General features: G+C 40.6%; 1 protein-coding gene and 1 long non-coding RNA gene across 10 annotated transcripts in view; both read right to left on the bottom strand.

The window, feature by feature from the left end:
* The window catches only part of LOC148388298 (uncharacterized), a 154410-nt gene extending 151535 nt beyond the window's left edge, over positions 1-2875 (bottom strand). For all 5 annotated transcript variants that reach the window (XR_015862135.1, XR_015862134.1, XR_015862137.1 and 2 more), the window contains exon 1: positions 2503-2875. This is a non-coding gene — a long non-coding RNA (uncharacterized LOC148388298). The remainder of the gene's footprint in view (positions 1-2502) is intronic.
* Positions 2876-4814: 1939 nt separating this feature from the next.
* On the bottom strand, positions 4815-22663 carry kdm4b (lysine (K)-specific demethylase 4B). 5 transcript variants are annotated; one of them, XM_088394401.1, is made up of 22 exons: positions 22477-22663; positions 21091-21535; positions 20356-20531; positions 19774-19888; positions 19037-19230; positions 16786-16835; positions 15623-15726; positions 14612-14749; positions 12944-13140; positions 12606-12853; positions 12363-12505; positions 12105-12225; positions 11270-11433; positions 10625-10829; positions 9884-9960; positions 9731-9786; positions 9005-9113; positions 8367-8555; positions 7942-8133; positions 7670-7789; positions 7421-7513; positions 4815-7144 (listed from the first exon to the last, which is right to left on the bottom strand). In XM_088394401.1, the coding sequence occupies exons 2-22, from the start codon at positions 21487-21489 to the stop codon at positions 6566-6568; spliced, it is 3669 nt and encodes a 1222-aa protein (XP_088250527.1). In that variant the 5' UTR covers positions 21490-21535; positions 22477-22663; the 3' UTR covers positions 4815-6565. The 5 variants fall into 5 exon arrangements, with proteins under 5 accessions (XP_088250527.1, XP_088250525.1, XP_088250524.1 ...); XM_088394399.1 differs by having other exon boundaries at positions 12105-12240; positions 21091-21504; positions 22478-22662; XM_088394398.1 differs by having other exon boundaries at positions 12105-12240; positions 22477-22661.
* Positions 22664-22864: the final 201 nt, after the last annotated feature.

The following is a 22864-nucleotide window of genomic DNA, read 5'->3' as shown; positions in this document are numbered from 1 at the left end:
GCAAGGGGATGTGGTAAACCAGTAAAAATAAGTACTGGTCACAAACAGGTAACAAATGTAAGGCTGGTCATGTTGACTTGAAACCCTTTAAAACACAGATGTCAAACTCAAGGCCTGGGGGCCAGATACGGCCCGCCACATCATTTTATGTGGCCCGCAAAGACAAATTGTGCATCAAATTCGTGTGTCATTACTAGAATTGCAAATTGTCTTCATTTTTAATATATTTTTTAAAACACTTAACCAGTTTTTATTCGTCTGATTTGAAAACGAGTTATTTGTCAGTCTGTTTTGTAGCTTTTACTGTGTATAATATGAGGTGCTCATACATTTATTTGGGGTGACAGTCATAATGGCCCTTCGAAAGAAGCTATGACTACAATGTGGACCGCGAAAAAAATTAATTTGACACCCCTGCTTTAAAGTAAAGGTGGCAATCGCATAGTAACACAGATTTTCTGACGACTGTTTTAGGATGATGATTCAGGGATTGCTAAATAATCCATATAATAAAATATAAGAACATTATTTACAAGACAGTATTCCCCCACTACTCGTAGGGAATAGGGACCAAGCTCTGGCCCCAATAACAAAAATCTACACCTCCACACCTGCCTATATGTGCAACAAGATGGCAACATAGCACTACTTTTTGAAGCACTACTTTTGAAATGAAGCCCTTCTTTTCACCTTAACAGAGTTGGCCACAAATATAGACAATAGTTAAGTATGCGGAGGAATACTAGTGTACAATACGTAACAATAACTACTGTAAGTGGCTTGACAAAGATACACTCCGAACATTTTGTTTGTGTTCCATTTGGAAGTGCATGTGTGATACAAATGATGAATATGTGAATGCACAACTAAAGTCGTGATTATGTTGTTGCATCGCTAGCTGTGCTGTCAGCAGGTATGGACACCATGCAAATGTGAGGCGATGGATGAAAGTGGACTCCTTTGAAAGGAGGCGCCTGGGAGATTAAAAAGAAACAGGCTGTGGTCGCTCAAAGACTAATGGGCCGATTAACAGCTTCAAGGGGGCGGTCGTTTATTCGTCATGTGTGACTGAATGGAGATTCACTTCATTAATAAGACCTGGCACTTTCCGGCTTTGTTTTTCCCCCCCTTCTCTTGTTCGCTACAAAGCCTCTCCTTCTTCTGATTAATGAATGAAGAGGAAAGTGATGAGGCACAGCAAACGAGAAAAAGCTGTGTCACCGAATTGGGATGCTCCTTTGTGATGGTTAGCTATAAAAGTAAGTAGCTGTACACTCAAAAAAGAATAAGATCATGGGAACAAGCAGGCAGGCAAGACGTGTTTACTCTGTAGGGTGTCCGTGATTTTCCTTAAAAATAGGATGAGAAGCTCGGGCAACTAGTAGTGGCTCAGTGTAGCTATGTATGCTGGATCACGAGAACCCAGATGATGTAGCCGGAGCGTCTGGTTATGATGCCTCCTGGACTTCCCCCCAGGCACAGAGTAGGCCTGGGAATGCCTTGGGATCCCCCCTGGAAAAGCTGAAGTAAAGAAACCTGGCTTCCTTGCTTAAACCGCTGTCTCATGGTTTGAATAATATCAGCTTTGTATCTAAATTACGACTCAAAATTACATACTGTGTACCAGCTCCATCATAGAGAAAACAACAATACCTGCTAGATTTGGTGGGGCACTCTCCCACTTCTTTTGTCAATTTTATTCTACAAAAATGGAAACTTTTCATAACACTGGATACATTTTGTTAAGTGCCCTTTCCAAACACTATAATGTCAGATATTTCTAGATATGTAGCTGAAATAGATCCCAGAGGAACTTATCTCCTTCCTGACATCGCTGCAAGCCATTCAGCATGAAGGAGTGGGAGCTTTCAGCTCTGTGTCAAGGACAAAATCACAACATGTACCTCACAGATATATTCTATTTCAAGCATTCGCTAAAAATACACTGTGACTTTTAAGGGTTAACATAAAATGAAAATGAGTAAAAGCTAAAAATTGATGGACTTTCTATAATGTTTGTATTCTTTAGGTTCATTCGTATTCTACAGCAGGGGTGTCAAACTCATTTTTTTCGCGGGCCGCATTGGAGTCATAGCTTTTTTCGGAGGACCATTATGACTGTCAACCCAAATAAATGTATGAGCACCTCATATTATATACAGTAAAAGCTACAAAACAAACTGACAAATAACTCGTTTTCAAATCAGATGGGTAAAAACTGGTCAAATATAAAAAAATAAAAGATATTAAAAGTGAAGACAATTTGCATTTCTAGTAAAGACACAAATTTGATGCACAATTTGTCTTCGCGGGCCACATAAAATGATGTGGCGGGCCGTATCTGGCCCTCGGGCCTTGAGTTTGACACCTGTGTTCAACAGTGTTTAGATAAATTCCTGCACCTTGGGCTGATTGAAAGCCAATCACAGGCCGCACACAGACCAACAACCATTGACACTTACATTCACATTAATGGTAAAAATGTTTTGGCTAATAACATACCCAGAAATGTTGAAGTAGATGCGTAGTTTTAAACGTCGTGTAGGAAACAAGTAGAGTCTTCCCACAACTGGAGGGAAATTATGTTCTCATTGCGGCTCGTCAAAAAGTCCAGTTGGGTCAACGTAAAGTTTTGTCCTTTATGTCCTCCTTTTGCATTTGCATCTCTTTAGTGTTGCCCCTGGGCGGGTGCAGCTGATAGAGAAATCAAACTGTGGGAGCAGTTAAAGTAATTGCCAAGCTGGCACATACCCAGCTACTCTGCAAAGACACTGCAAGTCCCTCAGAATGTTAATGGCCACCCTGGCTGGTGAGGGCAAACTGTCTTGGCATTTGCAACGAGCAGGAAAAGGAAGCGTGCGTACGCGTGCGTGCCTGCGCGCGTGCGTGTGCGCGTGCACGTGCGCGCGTGCTGGTAACTTCTCGCTCTCAGTTGTCCTCGTTGGGCTTCTCCCAAATGTATGAGCTCTTGTCAAGGTGAATTCGGTTAGCATATTGAGTATATAATCAATAAATTGAGAATGACGTATATCCAAATTACTATATCGAAATTTATATAATTAATTAATAATTAATTAATTTATATAATATATAGTATATAGCAGTGTTTCCCAACCACTGTGCCGCGGCACACTGGTGTGCCGTGAGAGACGTTCAGCTGTGCCGTGGGATTGTCTAATATTAATTACGGAGCGCATTGTAAACAGGATCGCCAAACCACTGGCCAGTTCGCGCAAGGCCTGGTCAGCCACTTGCTAATCGTGCATGTGTGGAGAATTGGAGAATCTTGAGATTTCATATTGTGTCGATCTGATTGTATTGCATCGGCACATATTCAGTTTATGTGTGTGTTGCTGTGTGCTTTTGCTAACAGTGACAGACACTATGACGGTTGTGGTGCGTTTGTGGTCCAATGGAAATCAGAGCATGCAGTTCAACCGGAGAACCTGGATTGGTTATTTTTCACATACGTAAAATAAGCAGTCAAGTCGAGATTCCTCGACTGTGATAGCCACTCAGCTGCTGTCAGAACAGCAGAGCGTCTTTAAAAGTGACTTTGTTCTTATTGTTGCAATATTTATAGACCTAGTCTAAAACAGTAAACAAAATCACGTTGATTCTTTTATTTTAATCACAATCACTTTAAATAGTTTATTTCTTACACCGTCTAAAACCTTTTTAAAAAACTGTCACTTTTATTTAAAAAAAGGAATACAATTTAAAGAATATTTAGTATTTATTTCTATTAAATTATTCGACTCTCCATACATATATAGGAATAGGACTGTACGTGTTTCGTTGTAATATAACTGATTTTAATATAGGAGCTTAACAGTTTTTTGTTGGCGGTGTGCCGCGAGATTTTTTCCAATGAAAAGGTGTGCCGTGATTGAAAAAAGGTTGGGAAACACTGGTATATAGTATAAATTACTATATGGTAATTTGGATATATACATCATCTTAAAGAAGAACAAAAATGATCGAAATGGCTTACCTCTTCAGGGCATGCATTGTTCGTCAAGGGATCCGGATTGACATCTGCCCAACAAAATGTTTACCACACATAAAGGTGAAAGGCTTCACCTTGCTGTTAAACTGGTCTTTTGGGCGTCCGCACAAGTTGAGCCATCATTCACAATTAAGTATCCCTCTGGGCAACAAATTATGTTGGAAATGAATAAAGAATACACCCTTCATATGTCGACGGTCGTAATGACAAGTTGTTTTTGCAAGCAGTGTTTACCTGGCTTGTTTTTTGTTTTTTAAAGATAAAGGGCAGACAATGAGCAGTAATTGCATGGGTTGCCTATGCACGCTTCAATGTTGTTTTTTTTGTCACACACACAGGAATCGAACTCATGGTGTCGGAAAAAAGGCAGGTAGAACGCTTCAGGTTTTTTTGGGAGGGGGGGGTCTCACACACACATTCCGTCATGGGAATCGAACTCACAGTGTCTGCACACAAGACGGGCAAGTGCACCCCGACACCATAAGCAATGCTATGCTGACCCTTTTCCTCGTCAGACTGACATCATGCGGCCTAGCAGTCTAAAAATAGCATGCGTGGTACTTGTTTCCCATCCAACAAAAATTAACATACTCAAAACCAGAATTAATCTTTTTATCTACATGAGGCTACTATTATTTTTAATATTATTGTATATGCATCTTGGGAATTGTCCATGAAAATCTTCAGTTTCCAAGTTCAATGAAATTTCTTGTATGCATTTGAATTATTCATCTCCTCTTCACTTTGAGTTCTTGGTCCAAGGATATAAACAATTTTGACATCATGAGACCTTACAGACAGATGATCTGGTGATGAGCAAGCCACTTTAATCCCTAAGAAATAACTTTTTTCATGGTTTCATTTCAATTGGACACAAAACCGAACATGTTCTCAGTTAAGAGAATGTGTGGGGGGTGGTGATCATGTTTGACATTTACAGATTTCAATCACAATACACAAGACCTATGCTATGTACAAGGTGAAAGTGGAAAATAGTCCATCAGTAGTTTAAGATCTCTGCAACACAAACAGCCGTAGAAAACAAACACATAGGTGCGGCTTCAAAGTGATCTGCCCAGTAAAGCCTGTAAAAAATTTAAAACGTCCATGTTTGCAACATCAATCCATAAAATGAAGATTAGAAAAGATACATAGTATAATCATACGACATAGAAGTTATACATTGCATCATACCTTCGGGTTCCTTTGTTTATACAACAAATTTACAAAAGGAAATTGATGATTTTAATGGGCTATATCACCAGAGGATCCTCACCAAATTCTCTTTTATTTAGCAGTAAAAAGCCCTCAACTTTATTTTGTGAATGTAGGAACCCTGAGACAAGTATTGCAAGGGCGTCACCAAATGACCATTAAATAGTAATACATACGAGGTCTTTTTTTATTAACTAGCTTTATATGTTCACAATGCATTCCGTGGACTGCCCGAATATCTGAATACGTATCCTATTAGACTTCATTCAATATCAAGACATTTAAATACTGACTTTACCAATAATACATTTTATACCCATTGTCCCATTAATTCACCTCTTGCTGGAAAACACTAGTGAAAATGTTCTGGTATAGAACATTGTATATGTGCGACTTTAGTTTTAAAGCCACACTTGGCTCGACTGAAAAATAGATCTTTATGTTGCTGGTTACTTGTACATTTAGAAACGAAACGATTTTGTACAGGCCGCCGCCTAATTAATAACTACAGGATCCGCCAAAATGATCTGAAACATTTGTAGGTTTAATAAAATGCAAATTAATGAAACAAAAAAGTTGATTTTTTATTTTTGAAAAGTACATATAATGCCATTTTGTTGTTTTGTTTTGTTTCGTTTCATTTCGTTTTCAAATAACGTTATTTGTTTTGTTTCAGTTGCTAACATGAATTGGACCGGTGAGCATCGCGCTTTCATTGTGAATGTTTATCAAGAACGAATCTGTAACTGCAACACAACGAGCGTTCCGTTGGTGCTTCAGAGTTGGTCGACATGATCCCGTACCTGCTCGAAACACGATCTTGTTATTCGAAAACAAAACGAAAATGAAACGAAAAAACAAAAACGGCATTATATGTACTTTTCGAAATTAAAAAGGTTTTTTGTTTCTTTAATTTATTTGCATTTATTAACCCTACAAATGTGTCAGATCATGTATTAGCTTTCTGACACCAACAATGAGAGCCAACCCTTAATTAAACACTGTAACGAGGTACTGAGTTGATACCACCCAGAGGCAACACAAGCAACAGAGACAGCTCAAAATAATATTAAAAATAACTTCTGGAAAAACTGCCTTCCACCACCAACTACAAAATTAACAATTTTAGCAGAACAAAATGGGGGGGGGGGAGAAACCCCCCACGCCATCTTGCTGCTACAAAAGCGTCACTGCAATGAATTTGTCAAAAAGTTACGTGCATTAAAAGAGTGGTTTCATGTCTGAGCGCTGTTGCAACACAAGTCCAGTGTTTGCAGCACTCGCCGCACTTTCCCTCTATTAGCATCCATTCCATTGTGAATAGCAGAGTGGAGCTGTTGTCTAAAACAGAGTTCCTGGCGCCTCGTCCTGGGGGAAATGTGAATGCAGGAGGGTCTCCATGTAGGAGACGTAGCCGCTGCTCGGTGTGTAGCTGTCTGACGTGTTCTGCACGGGTGGGGGCGGGGGCAGTACAGAGGATTGTGCCGACAAAAGGGGATCCGAGTTCAACTGGCACTGGAAAGGGTTGGGCTGGGGCATAAGTGTTGGGTCAGAGGCCAAGTTCAACTCTGTCAAAACGTGGGACAATGCGCCGCCTGTGTCCATCGGAGCCTCGGGAAGCATGGGAGCAGCACGGGGGGGCGCTGATATCGTTGATGCTCTTGCACTCGTGGAGGACAGAAACTGTGAGACTGGCACTTTACTTGTGCTGCTATACTGCATTGATGCTGGTGTTGCTACAGGGGTGGTCGGGTGGGGTGAAGATATCGTCGCCATAGGGGTATTGGCGTGTTGGGTGGACGTAGACGGCAAAGCGCTGGTGCACGGAATCGGGGTGGAGTGAAGGCAACGACGCTTGGCTGCTCCGGCTCCATCCGCTCCATGGGCTAAGGAAGTCTCCTCTTGGGATGTAGGAATGGCCTAAAACACCCAGTCGCGCAGTACTTTGAATACATTGCATCCATTTATGCATTTTCTCTAGCTCTCCAAGTTTATATAGAGAAACAAGAGCAGCTAATAAATATGTTCAAAAGCTTTGACGAATGAGGAGACATTTATTTAACCTAAAACGCCTGCTGTGATGTCATAAGAGTTATCTCACCATCTTCCTTCTAAATAAAATAAGGATGAATAAGATTTTGCTTACTGGGTCCCCATTAAATAGAAGCAAACAACAGCCCCCAGTGAAATACTCACAAGACGAGTCCTGACCCTCTTGGGCAGTTCCTGGTCCAGCAGATGGATCTCTGATTGTTTTAGCAACAACTGACTTTTGTCCTGAAACTCAACCTGCAGATTATAATAAAATGTAATTGGATCATGGTAAAAAAAAGATCAAGAACTAGGCATCAAATTATCGTTACATAATGTGAGATGATCAGCTGACTTAAACAGTCATTGAAACCAAAGAATTATAAAAACATAGTAATTCATTTTCTTTTTCACCTGGTAAAACTTGTGGGTGTGTTGTTTGACAAAGGAAGCATTGAGATCTTGCCCGTCGGTCGTGCTGACCACGATCAACTCCCCCACATCAGGAGGACCTCTATGCAGGCAGTCATGACTCTAACGAAGACAGAAGATGAGGGGTCATTTTCTAGAGTGTGCTATTTTATTTTGTGCTTTTTATAAACAGCTACAATGACACATTTGTGTTAGTTTAGGAAACTTGAGTTTGTCCCTACGATCTAACACTCCCTTGGCTGTAAGGCACTCACTGTTATGTTTTCTGGGTATATGTTGTCACAGTACGAGCCGTCGTCAAAGTTGACCTCGTAGAGGGTTTGCGTTGCCATGCCGATGATGGTACAATGGTAATACCAGCTATCGGTGTTGCGGCCAATTACCCTTTGACCCAATGTCGGGCCCTTGGGGATTTTGGCTGGTGTGATTCTGGCTGGTGTCCGTGGCTGGGGGGGAAGAAAATACAGTACAATAAAAATACACTCACCCCAATATATGCTTTATCGTCTACGAGGCATTTCTTCAACAATGCATCCAATGTAACTATAAAAATGTCTGGAAAAGCTTACTAGAACAGCTTAACTTTATTTGAGGTTTATTAGAGGCACTGTGAATGTTGTGTGAAAAGTGGCAGTTTACATCCAATTAAAAGGAAAAGTGCTGTTAGATTAACCCTTACCTTTGGAGTTGCTTCTCTATGCCTGTGACAGGTGACAGATACGACGTAAGGCCAGTCGGCTGGTGTCATGACAACTCCAGCAATTTGGGCGCAGGTCACATGAAAAGATGTTGCGCAGTTCTCTTCTGAACACTGGATGCACGCACCACGGTTCTTATTTCCACTCGTGCTATAGCAGAACACGCAAATCTACGATGGGGACAGAATATAAAGACAACAAGCACATTGTCAGTTTTCAGAATTCAATACTGCTATCATGCCATCAAAGTAAGGGGAGGTTTGTCCATCTTGATGTCCTTTTGGAAGACTTGCATCACATGTTCCATCACAGTTACCAAGCACCCCTTGGGGAGAGTATCCATTCTACAAATTGCTTCATTTCCTCAGAAGATTGAGAATGTTAAACCCAGCCCAAGCCTGCCACAATTCTGATTTTGCAGCAATTTGAATCTACTTTTGATAAGTCCATTTTCCAGTCACTAAATATGTCTTTAATGCTCCTTTACCTGCCTCATGTCAGCTCAGCAGACCCGCATCTTTACTTGTACCACGAGCCATGTTTAACCAGAGGCTAAACCAGGGTGGAGGCTCAATATTATTGAAATCAACATGTGTGCTCGAGATGCATGTTCACTTACCAGATTTTTCCGTGTTTCTGGAACAGCACTGACGTCCACTGGCTCTCTCTCACTGGGATTGAGAAAACGAGCTTCGGCCACAGCAATAGCACAGATGATGTGGACCCATCTGGAGCAGACACACCAATGAAACTTTAACAATAACCTCTGGTCATACAAAGTGAAGCCCCGCCAACAACTGATGTTAAGATGTGCCAATAGTTTTAAAAGTCAAAGCTCAAATGGCTGACAAATGAAACAGGTTTAAATTTTAAAGGGTTCTACAGTTTGACCTTGAAAAAGATGAGTCCTGTTTCCATTATTTCCGATGAAATGCAAACACTTATTTTTTTACCATCCAGGAAAGGGTCTTACCAAAGTGTGTGTGGTTGTGTGTTTGGTTGGGGGGAGAGAGAGCGAGAGCGAGAGCGAGAGCGAGAGCGAGAGACTCGAGAGAGAGACTCAAGAGAGACAGAGAGAGACTCAAGAGAGACAGAGAGAGACTCAAGAGAGACAGAGAGAGACTCAAGAGAGAGCGAGCGAGACTCAAGAGAGAGCGAGCGAGACTCAAGAGAGAGCGAGCGAGACTCAAGAGAGAGCGAGCGAGCGAGCGAGCGAGAGAGAGAGAGACAGAAAGAGAAAGAGAAAGAGAGAGAGAGAGAGAGAGAGAGAGAAAGAGAAAGAGAGAGAGAGAGAGACACACACAGTTCCCTTCTTGGCATGGCAATGTCGCTGACCACAACCTACCTGTTGTCATTGGTAACCTTCAAAGCTCCTCCCCGCAAGTTGCAAAGACAACACTCCTGAAAATGTAAATACATTGATAGGACAGAAATGTGTCTTAATTCAGTTAAAACAGTCACATTTGCTTTGGGAATTAAAGTAGTAAGTGTCACATACCACTGCCCAGGCGCCTACAACACATCGAGAGCATGTCCACTTGTTTTGGACTATGTCTGGGTTGACGCCATAACAACCTTTGAGGGAGAAAGTAATGTGATTTAACTGAGCGACTGCTTTAATCAACAACTTAGAACAAAAGTAGCGACAGTCGTTCCTATTTCTTGTTCTCATCAATAGAAGTGCTGTCTCCCCCCCAGCTGAAACAGCTGAGGATTGTTGTTTGCCTCAGCCTCACTGTATTTGGTCAAACACGCATTTTTGCCGTGTACCAAAGTATGACTCAATCTGAAATTACACTATGCCTGCCATTTCTTTTCCAAACGTAAGACAGGGACGAGTTTTCTGAGCATCAGGTTTTTTTTTTTTTCTTTAGCCGCTTTGCTACTAAGTGTTAAATAGGTAGTCAAATAAAAAGGACATCACATCACACTCATCAAAGGAGCTGTTACGAATCTTCTAAATTACTAAATTTCAGCCTGCCACCTTAAAATTCATCACAGGCAAATTTCCATGTCGGAAAGACAAGATTGACCTCTCAGATGTCCACAATTCATGCATAAAATGCATTCAAAAGCACACGGCCCATTGAAGAACTGTGTAATACCTCCAGTGTGCACCTTGTTAAGCCATAACAAAAGCAAACAGCTATGTGTCACAGATGGTCAGAACTTCATTTTATATGAATGCCGATGAAGCACAAGTGGTCTTTCTGGTTGTTTGAAATTCTTTTATACTTACTGGCATGAACCTGCATGTTGCATGAGGAGCAACATATCAAGACGCTGGTTCCATCCTCCCGAATGTAGTTGCTAGTTGGGAGAGGTTCAGTGCTGCCTGTCCCAACACTAAAGCACATCTCAGGGACGATTGGACGAGTATGATCTCCATGGCATGGAATAGGGGTGCGTTGGCTGTCATTTGCATTGGTGGGCTCATTGTGCGGCTAAAAAGACAGACAGAAATATAAATGTGTGTACTTAAAGTGCAATTTATACAGAAGTGTTAAATGTGACCGCTTCCTATTCCGATTTCCAAATCTTTTTTTTCCGCAAAAACACTATTGCTATGGTGCAATCCTTTTTCCCTTTGGAGTGATTGCTAAGCTCAAATGCAGAAAGAGTAATGCACCCCAGGTTCCAGGAGCAACATTCTCATGAGATTAAAAAAATTGCAGAAGCAAAAAGACAGAGATGATTCATAGATTCATACCTGTAATATCAGGTTTCACTTTCAGTATTCCAAATACTTCTGTATTTTTCAGAGTTTCTAATTACAATAATCATTAGTTCGATTCTTGGATTACTTGTACCTGCACACCTGGGCTTGATAAAAACACTATTTTCCATACAGTAACTTGCAGAATTGTGTGATGTGTGTAGATACCTTTTTGTAAGGACAGAAGAGGGAGCATACAGCACAGTATGGCTGAAGTATTGACACAGCAGAATTGAACGCCTTCTCAGCCAAGAAGTTGCGGGAGCGATTCTGCCAGAGGTGATCTTGTTTCTCCATGCTGCTTTTCAGTGCCTCGGGTGAGGAAAGCTCTGCTGATAAAATTGTGACAAAGTTTAGAATCTGAAAAGAGTAGCAAGCATTCAGCAAGAAAAGCATTCTGTTTGGAAATATGGGGCACTTAAATATAATTGGCTGATGGACACAAATAGCAGAGGCTACTCGCTCCCATCGGTTGAGAATCAATTTTTCCGTGATTCCCCGGAGCTACTGATCCAGACAATTTGTCAACTTTGAACAGGACACAGGAAGATTTCTCAGGTTTCAACTTAACACTTTTCTTACACCCGTCATTTTCTCTTATTGCTGGTCATCCATCCACTTTCTTAAGAATAAGCCTTTAGTTGGGTCTGCAATCCAAAATCTTAAGTGGCTTTGATAAGAGTTCATTAGAAGTTATGAACCCTGACTCAATAGCTGACAGTCAGCACACAAAAACAAAAAAAAGCCAAGGCCTTAACATCTTGATTTTATTGACACTAAAGAGAGATGAGACTATCGGTAATTTGTTTTTCTCGCTCTGAAATAAATAAAGGGGGGGGTCTCTCAAATGGTGTAGTGTAGTGGATGAGACAATGGCCGTATGGGGGGAAGAAAAAAAAAAATCAAAGAAGTTAACGGTTTAATATGGGTTAGTAGTAATCAAGGGCAAAGTTGTATTTTCACTATCTATGAAAGTGGCAGTAAAATAAAAATGAAATCATACCTTTGGAACCACTCGGATCTTGCTTGACAATGGACAAAGGAGACCGCATGGGTGGTTTGGTAAGAGGGTGGCGTCGGCTCTTCTTAACCTCTGTGGTCACCTTCATGTTGGGGTAGGTTGCCTGAGAAACAGTTTTCTGTTTCATTTGTAACAAACCACAGATCATCAAGTTTAAAAACATGCTTGTGTACTACAATCTATATAATAAATTAGAGGAAGACTAATATATATACTATACTATATACTAATATATAATACCTTGTCGCAACTTATTTCTTCTGTGTCATCTGACAAGACAGACCGTGACGCAGCAAACTGTTCGAATGCTTCTTGAAATCCAGTGATGGCGGTCGTTTTTGGCATTCCATGACCATCCTCCGTCATGCTCTGCTGTTGGGCCTCTGGTTCAGGCAAAGATGAATGAAGAGGAAAAGAGTGTCTTATTTAAATTTTGCAAGAAAAAAAACCTTTGACGCTCAGAATAGCTCTCAAACTCCTTACTCTCTTGAGCTGAGGTTTCAGTAGCTCGTGAGGCAGCTTCAGCAGCCTCCTGGTCCCTACGCTCCATGGCCTCAAGGGTGATCATGGCCTCTCTGGCAAGACGGTTCTCTCTGTCCTGCTTCCGCTGGGCTTCCCGCTCTTCGACTTGACGCTGGTAGTCAGCAGCATTTAACTCAATGCCCTCTTCTGCCAGCACCTTCACTTCCTCAATCTTGAGACGGCGGAATTGTTTCATTTTATGCATGGCCCTGGGATGGTGACGACAAAGTCAAACCACATATACATACAACTTGTATTTTCTGTGCAACCACACTCTTAAAATAGAGACGCGGCTTCACCTCCGCAGAAGGTTGGCTCTATATGCGACACGATGCTGTCTCCAGCGCTCCAATTCTGGGCTGCTCAGCTCTGTGATCCGACTGTGGTCCAACGTTATGATGTCTTTTCCTTGCTTCCACAGATCATAGCGATCCGGTTGGAGGCAGCGCACAAAAACATCCATGGAGATCTTGACCATATCTTTACGGCAGGTGCACTGGAGGAGAAAAAAATAAGTTGAATCAATCACTTTAGAAAGAAGTCTCTGTGGGGCCATGCTCAATGCACTCAATGTGTTTGAAGTCCCTGTAAAGTGAAAAAGAAATGTCTTCTAAATTTCACACACTTTGCCAAATCAAACAGCATCAACAACTTGTACCAGCATCAAACTGTCCCCACATTCTCTGATGCGCTGATGTCTTATTTCTCTCTGATGTCTTTTACCTCTCTGATGTCGTACCAATAGGTATGCTCAAGTCTGTTTCACCAAAATTTTAATAAGACGAGACTTTCAATACAGTAATAACACAACTCTCCAGTAGGTCCCATAATTAAAAATCCCACCTATATTCAACATTCCAAAACTATACATGTGCTAGTTTGCAGCTGCATGCAAGAATCTCCTTCACTGCTGGTGGAGGAGGAGCAAATACTCAGTTTTGGTGTCCAAGAGAAGTACAAGATAGAAATGCTTACGCCGAATGTGTAATATCAAAAGGGCACAATCTGAGCTATAAGGAAAAACATCCAAATGAAAAATACAATTGGGAGAGAAATGGAGACAGATTAAAACAAGATGGAGGACTAGGGGTAGATGAAAATATTTTGTTTCCTGGCTTGCTGTATCAAGCCTTGTGTTCAATTACCGAACAACAGAAGGGGCTGCTCTGCCCAGCAAAACAATATCTAACCTACACTGCATTTGAACACCACTTGAGTGGCACAAACATTAATATATGTTGTCTTGTGGATGATGAAGGAAAACTAAGTGGGGGGGGGGCAGAAAGAGACATTGTTTCCGTCATTTAGTTGGCACTTAAAAAAGGACTATTAAATGCCTCTCTGCTCTCCAACACAAATAGTCTCTGAAATTGGCATCTATCACTGGCCATAGAAAAACTGGAGCATGCCACACAATAAGCCTCCACTTCAGACACTTGAGTGCGGTATGGTAGATTTCAAATTATTTAGTTTCACTCTTGGGGTGAATAAATAATAAATCTGTCAATGCATCTAAATCAATGCCACAGCTTCTCAACTAGCCACACCCATGTGGAGAGTATGAAATGTTTACTACAAGGGTAAAGAGAATATAGCCTTTCATAAGGTACAGGATTTAAAAAGAGCAGTTTCATCTCAAGACCACATAGTCCAATCGAGGTGGTCTCAAGAACAATTCCAATTCAGAAACTGCTAATTAAAACAGCTTCAAGTCAGATTTGCAGTATACCGAGTTCTAAGAGACAAAGGTAGCCTAATGTGTTATAGCATCTTTCACAAAATATTGGTATGGTACATGCAGATCAGGATCATTTTATTTTTATTATTATGTTAGGCTACAAACTGTATGTATGGTATACATTTTGGATCATGACAACCAGCAGTACAATATAATCAAAGTTCACAGTAGGATAATACGTTTTGATGTCATGTATACCTAAAAAAAAAAAAAAAATCTATCATCTTACCTGAGAAGCTGTTTTGCCGTAGTCAACCCAACGCAAAGTGGCAAAGTTTGTGGATTCGGCACAGTTGAAGCCATGGTTGAAGCCAGCGTGGTAGCCATAAGGAAAAGTTATCATGAATTCCCCTTCATTCTGAGTTACCTGTTCACACAGACAAACATTTATTTATTTAGATGCTGTACACAATAGTTACTAATAGCACACACAAAGCTTCTAAGCATATACAGTCGAGTTTTTTTTTTTCCACATTTCTTTCCCAATATTTTTAGAGTGTTATTGTTTTTTTTGGGGGGGGGCTGTCGCCTAAAAAAAGCACATTTATTATGCTGTCATTTATTAACACGGTAGAGTACAACTGCAGCCAGGCATTAGCATTTTATAGTTTCTCACATGAGCCATTTGAGAACTAAGTGGCCACTCTTAAGAATGTTTTAAGTCCACCCAATGCAAAGGACAGTTGTCAAACAACACAATTTTCCATCCATCCATCCATTTTCTGAACCACTTAATCCCCACGGGGGTCGCGGGCATGCTGGAGCCTATCCCAGCCGTCATCGGCCAGTAGGCGGGGGACACCCTGAACCGGTTGCCAGCCAATCACAGGGCACACAGAGACAAACAACCATTTGCACTCGCACTCACATCTAGGGACAATTTGGAGTCTTCAATCGGCCTACCAAGCATGTTTTTGGAATGGGGGAGGAAACCGGAGTGCCCACGCGGAGACAGATGTCTCGGGCCCGGGGAGAACATGCAAACTCCGCACAGGGAGGGCCGGAGGTGGAATCGAACCCGCACCTTCCTAACTGTGAGGCGGACGTGCTACCCAGTGCAACACCGAGCCACACAACACAATTTTGCCAACTCAATTATAAATTGAAACAAATGCTGCATGAATTTTTGCTGAGGCAATTAATGGCTCCCACCTAGCAGGATGAATTGTAAAGAAAGTTTAACCATAAAATGTGATGAATACAGAAATGTCAGTTTCAAATTTTTGAAATTGCTTCTTACCCTGTCAAAGGGAATACTATATTTCTTCAGGATTGATGGAGAGATCAAAGTCATCTTGTGGCGAAGGAAAGCATCACACCCTTGGGAACTCCCAGGGAAGAAACCTGCAAGGGAATACGAACAACACAGGGTGTTGTGTAAGTCTATGTCACTTTGCAAAAACTCTTATCTTGGCAACTGGCAAGAGAAGCAAGATAATAGTGGTTTGGCTTGAAAGGTGAAATCATTTTCTTAGCGGCAATCTTGCCAGGCCACTGTTATGTCACAATCAATGTTTTTTCAGTTTACGTAAAACGTGGTTTGCTCTGATTTCATTCCTATTTACTAATTATGCCATTCATTGGAAAGAAGGTGTTTTGTGTATTAGAGTGTGATAGGAAGAATGAGTCATGGAAATGTGCAGAGAAATCAGTCACTGCACTAGTCCCCAATTTCTGCCTACTACAGGAAGGAGGAGCAGATGAAAAGATAAGGGCAACAACTGCCATTGTGGCAAATGCCAAAGGGAGCTTACAAGCAACTAAACCATTGTCACAGCCCTATTAGGCAATCCGAGGACACTCGTAACTGTCTTTTTTAGGATCCCATAAACCCGAGACAGCCAGAGCAGGTCGGGGCTTTAATAGGTCAATGGGTGCTTGTTAAATAATGTTAGTGTCCCTTTCCTCCCACTTTGTACTTTGCACTGCCAGCTGCTTTGAAACAAAGAGGAAGGTCGTAATTGGCATCTACCTAAAGCCTTTCTGCCAATATCAAACCTGACTGCAAAGTTCCTCTCTATATACACACCATATATATACACAATTCCCAGTTTTATGCAGACTTTGGGGTCCAGAATCGGGGAATCGCATTAACCTCGAAAGTGCATTATATAGAAAGTATTTTCTTTTTTTTGGTAGAAAGGCCGAAAGGGTCCTTTGTTACATTAATTTAAGTCAGGCATGTTGTTGGGCAGCCAAAGGGATCCATCTGCCATCCGTCACCTACACACATCGAATCTGTTTATTAAAAGAGAAGCAATACGCAAACGACAATATCCGATATTATATCCGGTGTTTTAATAACATCACAATGATTTAAATACTTTACAGTGAATTGTTTAAGGCAAAAGATGCCTGTTGTGTTACAAAGGATTAGAATAAAAACAACAAATGGTGTCTTACCTTGTGCAAGTCTCTCCAGTCTTTTGCCATGCTCTGGTGGGATACAATACCTGCAAAGTTTTTGAAGTTAATATTATTATGCATAATTTTAACATAAAGAGCAAAGGAAATATGTGTGCTCTATACAATATGTCCAACAACAAAAATAGAGGATAACCACATTGGGAGGTGGCGCAAAATTTATATGGACAAATATTTGAAAGTTCATTGGACAGAGATTGTGAGACAAAGCGTCACACTGCCATCTATTGGCCTAATGAACAACTTCAGCTTTCTAACTCTTCACTGGGTTTGTTCAATAGCGTTTAACTACTCAATATCAAAGGCATCCTATGGAAGGTTTGGAACATTTAAAATGTATTATTATTGTCTGTGTCACCTTTTGTGCACTTGATGAATAACAATGGCATAACACTGTGATATACCCAGAGGTAAAAAGCTGTGAAATTGATTACAAATTAAAATAATATAATTAAATAAATCAGATGATGTTGTTTCAAATTAAAGTAATATAATTAAATAAATCAGATGATGTTGTTTTTTTATAAATACAACAGTCTAAAAATAGACATAAGCTACACATAAAATTTCCCCAAAGATAGAATTAAAAAAAGAAAAAAAAAAAACATTAAACCATTCCTGCGTTCACACTTAGGGCCACTGTTGCTTTAAAGACATAGCACAAGCTTGAACTTTTACAAGACTCTGAGGTTCTTTGTGGAACGTGTACTTTAAGTACAGGTCATGAGAGGCGGCACAGCAGGCTACGATGTGCTTTTCTACCCTTCCAGACATAAAACAGACAATGTCCACACTTGCACAATCAATACAGTGTGTAATAGTGTACCCATCCCTGTGATTACAGTAAACAAATCCCGTTTTTTTTTCCAAACTACCACTTAGTGAGCAACATTGGAATTACATCTAAAATAAAGTAAAAAATAAAGGAACCCACAATGGAGGTTCCGATCGTGTTTCATATAGTCTAACTACTTCCCAAGGATCCGACCTTAGAGGTGCAATAATTATAATCGACAACTAATTCGTAAATTAATCGATAAGGATTTTTGATTACTCATTAAACATTCATATACTTATTTTAATGTAAAACTATCCCAATCCTCATAATTTTACCTCGTCAAAAGAAAATATTGTCCTATATCATTCTCGATGGAAGCAGACTGATTATCTTGGTGTTGAATCAAAATAAAACGTTTGCTTTTACCTCTATTTTCCAACATGTTACGGACAAAATTGAGTCATAATCGATCTAGGTTTTTTGTACTATAAATTTGAAATAATGTATAAAGTATAATAAAAGGGATGGAAATTAAAAATAATTACTTGACTCGTCGATAGCCAAAATAATTGGCAGAACAATCATTTATGAAAATAATCATTAGTTGCAGCTCTATTTCCAAACAATTGTAGCCCACATTTTAAATTCAATGTTTCATCTGGAAATCAAATCAAATTCAACAACTTGTGTTTGGGGTTAGTAATTAGTAAATCAACATATACGGTCAAACCTCAGTTTTCGACCACAATCCGTTCCAGAAGGCAGTTTGAGAAGTGAATCAGTCGAATTCTGAATGTATTTTTCCCATTACAAATAATGGAAAAAATGTTAATCCGTTCCAAGACGGGAAAAAAAAACACCTTTTCAAGCATTTTTTCATTTGCGCATTTTTGTCCAATCGCGCAACTGCACCGCGCTGGTCGCATTATTGTGACAGAGCCGTCGCTGAAATTGAAATTTAGAAAATAATCTTAAAGTCCTGATGTACTTTCCAAATTTTAAGTGGACCTCAGTGCGCAGGGAGCTTAATTTGGTCCAATCGCGCAACCGCAGCACGCCGGGCGCTCACTGTCGCATTGCTTTAAGAGCGTCTTTGTGCTTTAGGATGGCTTCACTGCTCCCACTTGCTTTCTTTGGAGGCATGATTAGGGGTTAATACAATCCTCAAAGTAACAAAAATACAATAACAAACGGAGTCAGTCGGCATCCGGGCCACGCGGTCGGGTTTTCTCAGGTCCTTTCGGCTCATCTCGCGAGGTTCGACCACCGGATTTTGTTTGACAACTGCAGCAAAAAAATCTCGAATTTTTCGTTGAACCGGGACGTTCGAAAACCGAGGTTTGACGGTACTAAATAACATAAATAACTTGAATACTAAACTTTTAAGCTACATCCCACTACTGTAGTGCAACATGTAGATATTCAGCTATCCAATAAGGAAGAGGGACTAACCAAGACTTGGACTGGCCAAAATGCAGGTAGTTGATGCTGTAGAGATCCATGTCCTCAGTGTGCCAGGCAAAGGTGGTCTTCCACATGCCAAAGTACAGATAGGGAGTGTTCACGCCATCTATGACAATACCACACTCCTGCTCCACCATGTCGAGCAGCGTATTCAGGTGGCCGATGTTCCACTCATTGATTTCCTGATAAGGGAGGGACAGGATGCACTTTTAACAGTCTCAACCCAAGCGACAAATACATTTTATAGTCTACAGATTGGGCTTTCATACATAGGTAATCATATACTAGATAATATGTTTCAGATACTCAAATGCTGGTGCAGCCTGTACATTTGTGGTTTCACCACTAGATGGTGCAATAGCTTTAAAGATCCTTTTTTGGGATTAGGTTTTAGGGATACTTATCTTGAAGTGTCTCCACATGCATACCCACAAAACCCTGACTGGTGTCTGGGCTGCCGGACCTTAAAAAATGCAGTGGGCCTTTGTTTATCTGGTAACTGGCTCTTATTCAGTCATGTTCAGGAGTGTGCAGACATGACAGAGAGCTCAACATCGAGTCACATGATAAAAGGCTCATGCTTAGTTTTGGACAGTGTCCAAACAATTTTTTTTTCAATTTCTATGCCTTAATTCAATTTGTGTGAGAATGAACGAGAACCTAAAACTGACAACTTAAAACTGACTGACGCACGCACACACACTTGACCAAACACAAACACAAACCTCATCATAGATGGATCCACTAACATCCGCCCCATAGATGGGAGAGACAAAAGTTAGGTTCTTCCAGTACTTTCTCTCTAGGTCATCAAAGTCTTTATGACGTGGTGTGCAGTACCTAAAACAAGACAAGACCCATTAAAACATATTACTGATAAATCAAAAGTCAAAGTCTGCTTATTTGTCAATTCCTTCACATGTCAAGACATACAAAGAGATCGAAATTGCGTTTCCTACTATCCCACGGTGGAGACATGACATATTACACCGAATTGGTCCACACACAAACAAAACATTCAAGTAAACAATACAAAAAGTAAAAATAAGAAGGCACATACAATGAATAAATAAGAGCAACTTGGTTGAAATGGTGCAATTGTGCATACAGCAGACAGTCAGTATAATAGCACAAAAGTACAAGTGGTGTAGTGCAAGAGGAATGGGCTGAGGTTTGGAGCAGTAGTTTATCAGAAACAAAACATTTTAAGAATGTTAATTATTTTAAAAAAACAGCACCAACCATCTATATACCTAAAAAGAATAACAAGTTGGCTTTGAGACCCAGTTGTGGGAATGTTAACTTACTTTTTACTGTTGGCCAGCTTGCGGTACTCGCCCACTGTCATGGATTTCTTCTGGATGTTGTACTGGGTAAACAGACCAGACTGACCAGTCACCACTTGCATGATGGGTGCAGGGATCACCATATCCTCAATGGCCTCGTAGGATTTCCGTGGTTTCCAACCTTCCGGCGGAATCACCTAGTTGGGGACATGATATTTAGCATTTTCATACATTTAAATTGTCATCATCAGAATAAACATGTCTGCAGAGAGGCAATTTATTTAGTTGCAGCCTTAGTTAGGAGTTTCTCAAAAAATAAATTCAAGCAGTTTATTCCCCAACTCTTCTCAAATTGAAGGTTGTACCCTGACGTATTTTAAAATAAATTAAAGATGATTTGAATTTGGCACCACTGAGACATAGAATTATGTATCATTATTTAAGACCTGCTCACATTGAGGTTGCTGCACACCCACTCAAAACAAAAAAAAGTGACTTCACAATGACAGCGCACCTGTGTCTTGTGCAAAGCAAAAAGTGTGTTATCAGCTTTGATGACACCTGCTCAGCAAAACATTTGCGAGAGGTGCAGGATGACACTTTTACTCCTTCCTGTAGCCCGGATAAATAGAACATTTGTCTCCCTGTTTACCCTAACATCAACCCCTAAAAGGAACCTGACCTGCCTGTTGAAGCTGCTTGCCTATCAAACATTGGAGTAAAACAACAAAATATGTGTTTGTGTGTTGTGCTCACCTTGGCCAGACCAGCACGATGAGCTCCTTCACTCTCCATGTAGACAATATATTTGGCAAAGTCTTTAAATTCCTCCATGGTTGGACGGAAGGTCATGATCTTGCAGTTAGGGTTCTTAGTGCAGGACGGTGGTGGTGGTGGCGGCGGCGGCGGCAGAGGATCCTGGGGCAGCTCAAAACCAGAGGCAAGGCCATTAGCAATATGTGGTTGTGGAGGCTGAGGATCAGTGGCAGCCGGGCCAGGAATGGGGTATGAGGTCACCACTGTCTCAGCTATTTCAGTTAGTACTGGCTCCTGGATGGGAATCCCATTTTGAACAGCTGGCTCCTGGATGGGAAGCCCTTTTTGAGCTGCAGGCCGTGATGCTGGAACAGGATGAGGAGGCACCATTGCATCCATGGTTGTGTTGTTCGCGATTGGGGACACCTAAATGGTTGCAGGTAAACTTCAAAGAGAAAATGTGGTCATTCAGCATTTATCAGTTTGTAAATTGCCCCCCAAAAAATTAAAACAATAGAAACTGTGCAATACTGTTTAATAAAACAAATGAGACATATATATAAAAAATAAAATTTTTGAACATAAAGGGATGAATGCTATTCAATGCTGATGGCTTGTGTTGTTGCCAGACGCCCCCCCCCCCCTTTGACGGCCATGTACTTGAAACATAAGAACATTTTATTTATATATATATATATATATATATACACATACATATATATATATATACATATATATAGATATATAGATATATAGATATATAGATATAAAATAATTAAAAGGTTGGTGAGCCTTGCTGTATGCCATTCGCATTACCAAGATCAAACAGGAATATTAGCTTATCTGACTTGTTAATGAGTGGCGTGCCCAGTTCTTTATAACCAACACAAATGAGGGCCTAGATCGACTGGTTAACGATCATTCAGCATAGTGAGTCGTTTAGTCAGTGATGAAATATTTTCAAACTGTAGAAGTGACCAAAGTATTTGATTCCGATTTAGCGCACAGTGGGTTGGACGTTACTTTAAAAAAAAAAAAAAAAAAAAAAAAAAAAAAAAAAACAGTTGCTAATGATAAGACTAGCAAAGGGAAACTACTATGAACGCTAACAGTGTACAGGAGAAACAACAAATATCAGTTTAAGGCTGCTTCTGCTTGATCAGCGTGCATTTCAAACACATCCTACATTTCAATTAAATTGGTCATGGGGATTACGTTTGACTGCGATCTTCCATTGCCAACAGAGGTTAGCTCCCATTTAGCACAGCCGTACGGGCAGTTAAATGGAAGGAGGGGGTAAAAAAACAAAACATCACGACGACTATACGTCGATTAAATAATAAAGAAGAATGATGAACATGAAGGCACAATTTAGAGACTTGTTACCTCCTGCAGAAGCGTGTCCCTTTTCTCTTTTTTTCCCTCAATAGATTATATGTCGTTTTCTACAAATTCAGGGTCCCGAGCTTCCTCTAGCATTTAGCAAGCTAGAGCAATTCGTGTCACGCCCACACCTCGAGCCGCATTTTACAATTGGCTGAATAACAGCAATACTACCAGTTTACCACAAACGCGTCAATACGATTGGCTCTTTGGATTGCTGACAGATGAGGTAGCCAATGAAAGCTGGCAACGATATGCCACTTGACGGCGTATACATCGTCAGCTGCTGATTATGCCGAGCACGTACACGCTTCACAAATCTTAAAGAAAAAAAACAAAACCGAATACGTTGAGGTTCAATTTCAAAGGGAAACAAACGACACAAAACATT

Source organism: Syngnathus floridae, chromosome 13 (assembly GCF_059516105.1).
Source record: "Syngnathus floridae isolate MCC-2025c chromosome 13, RoL_Sflo_1.0, whole genome shotgun sequence".
Taxonomy (NCBI): Eukaryota; Metazoa; Chordata; class Actinopteri; order Syngnathiformes; family Syngnathidae; genus Syngnathus; species Syngnathus floridae.
This window is presented reverse-complemented; position numbering and strand designations above follow the sequence as displayed.